Source organism: Carlito syrichta, unplaced genomic scaffold (genome assembly GCF_000164805.1).
Source record: "Carlito syrichta isolate Samal-C Ts95f unplaced genomic scaffold, Tarsius_syrichta-2.0.1 Scaffold302902, whole genome shotgun sequence".
NCBI classification, from domain to species: domain Eukaryota; kingdom Metazoa; phylum Chordata; class Mammalia; order Primates; family Tarsiidae; genus Carlito; species Carlito syrichta.
In genome coordinates this window covers 10,989-12,268 of record NW_007246998.1, presented here as the reverse complement: position 1 = coordinate 12,268, position 1,280 = coordinate 10,989, and the positions used below count along the sequence as shown (strand labels likewise).

The window sequence follows — 1,280 nt, the reverse complement described above, 5'->3', positions numbered from 1 at the left end:
TGGCCTCCCAAAGTGCTGGGATTACAGGCTGAGACACCGCACCCAGCCAATTTTAATTTTATTTGATGTATTTGTGCTCTGTAATAAAAACACAAATAGTTTTAATGACCATTTAGCAAATGCCACATGTTGCACTTTTTCATATAGGGCACTGGATATCAATTTGATTAAGATATAATTCTGTCCAGTGGAAGATACAGGGTGATAAAAGGAAGAAAAGAGAGAAATAGATAGAAAATGTAAGTTGAATCTGATTTACAATATGACTTTGACTCCATGTATATTTATACTCAAGGACTGACTGCACTATTCTAATGCACTTTCTGTGGGAGAAGGAAAACAAGAGAAGGAAAGGAGCATGGAGCCATGTATCTCAGTTTCCTGAAGGAAACAGCACTTTGAGTCCCCCAAGATGGGAGAAAACAGACAAACAAGTGGGAGGAGTACCAGGGAAGCAGGGATGTGTGTTTTTCATGACGGCCTCATTTCAGCAATATCTTTTTGCCTTTCTACTGCCAAATCTGATTTTCCAATTTAATTCTCTTTATATAAAGTCCTACTGACGAATGAAAAACTTTCAAGTGCTGTTGCCTCATTCATACATGATTTATTTATTTAACTTCTAATAATCTGATAAAGAGCCAGTGAAATTAGGCACTGCATTCTTGGGAAAAATTAAAACATGACTTGGGATTTATTATATACAATTCATAGTTGGACTATAGGTATACTATCGATATATCTATCAATATCAGAGTTGGATTCTGGTACTTTCTCATGTGGGGTTCTTTCATGACAGTCAGCATGGGTTTTCTGGAAGATTTTTCTGTTGATCTGTTGGTGGCATCAAAATTCCTTTAAATGGTGCAGGAGAACCTGTTGCTGCCACGTGAGAATTCGGTGGCAGAATTAACACCACCTGTGAAATCAATCAGAACACCATAAGTGAGCCACTCAAGTAACCCCAAACTTTCCCTTTCCTGTTCACATAATACCATCATTATCTGAGTTCAAACTTTCTTCTCTGAATTCATTCTCTAGATCAATCAGCTGGTGCTTCTCAATCACTGTTGGGATCCAGCCATGGAGGCCCATTGAGCATTAGGGATCAGGAAGGGCCATTGACCCCGAGACCACTAGGATGCGTTCAGTAGCTATTTGACCCCATTTCCTTCCCCTTTCTACTCAGCACTAACCAGATTAAGCTCCTGTGAACTCAGAACATAAAAACTCTGAGACCGGGATGAATACAAGCTAACTTTAGAAGCTCATTGCTCCCA

At 39.3% G+C, this 1,280-nt stretch overlaps 1 protein-coding gene across 1 annotated transcript in view; it reads right to left on the bottom strand.

Annotated features, from left to right (window-relative positions):
* Window positions 1–762: 762 nt before the first annotated feature.
* The window catches only part of LOC103259579 (membrane-spanning 4-domains subfamily A member 4A-like), a gene marked incomplete at its 5' end in the record, with an annotated part of 9,020 nt that continues 8,502 nt past the window's right edge, over window positions 763–1,280 (bottom strand). The window contains one exon of the mRNA XM_008057231.1: window positions 763–919. Coding sequence (XP_008055422.1) covers window positions 800–919 — 120 coding nt within the window. The remainder of the gene's footprint in view (window positions 920–1,280) is intronic.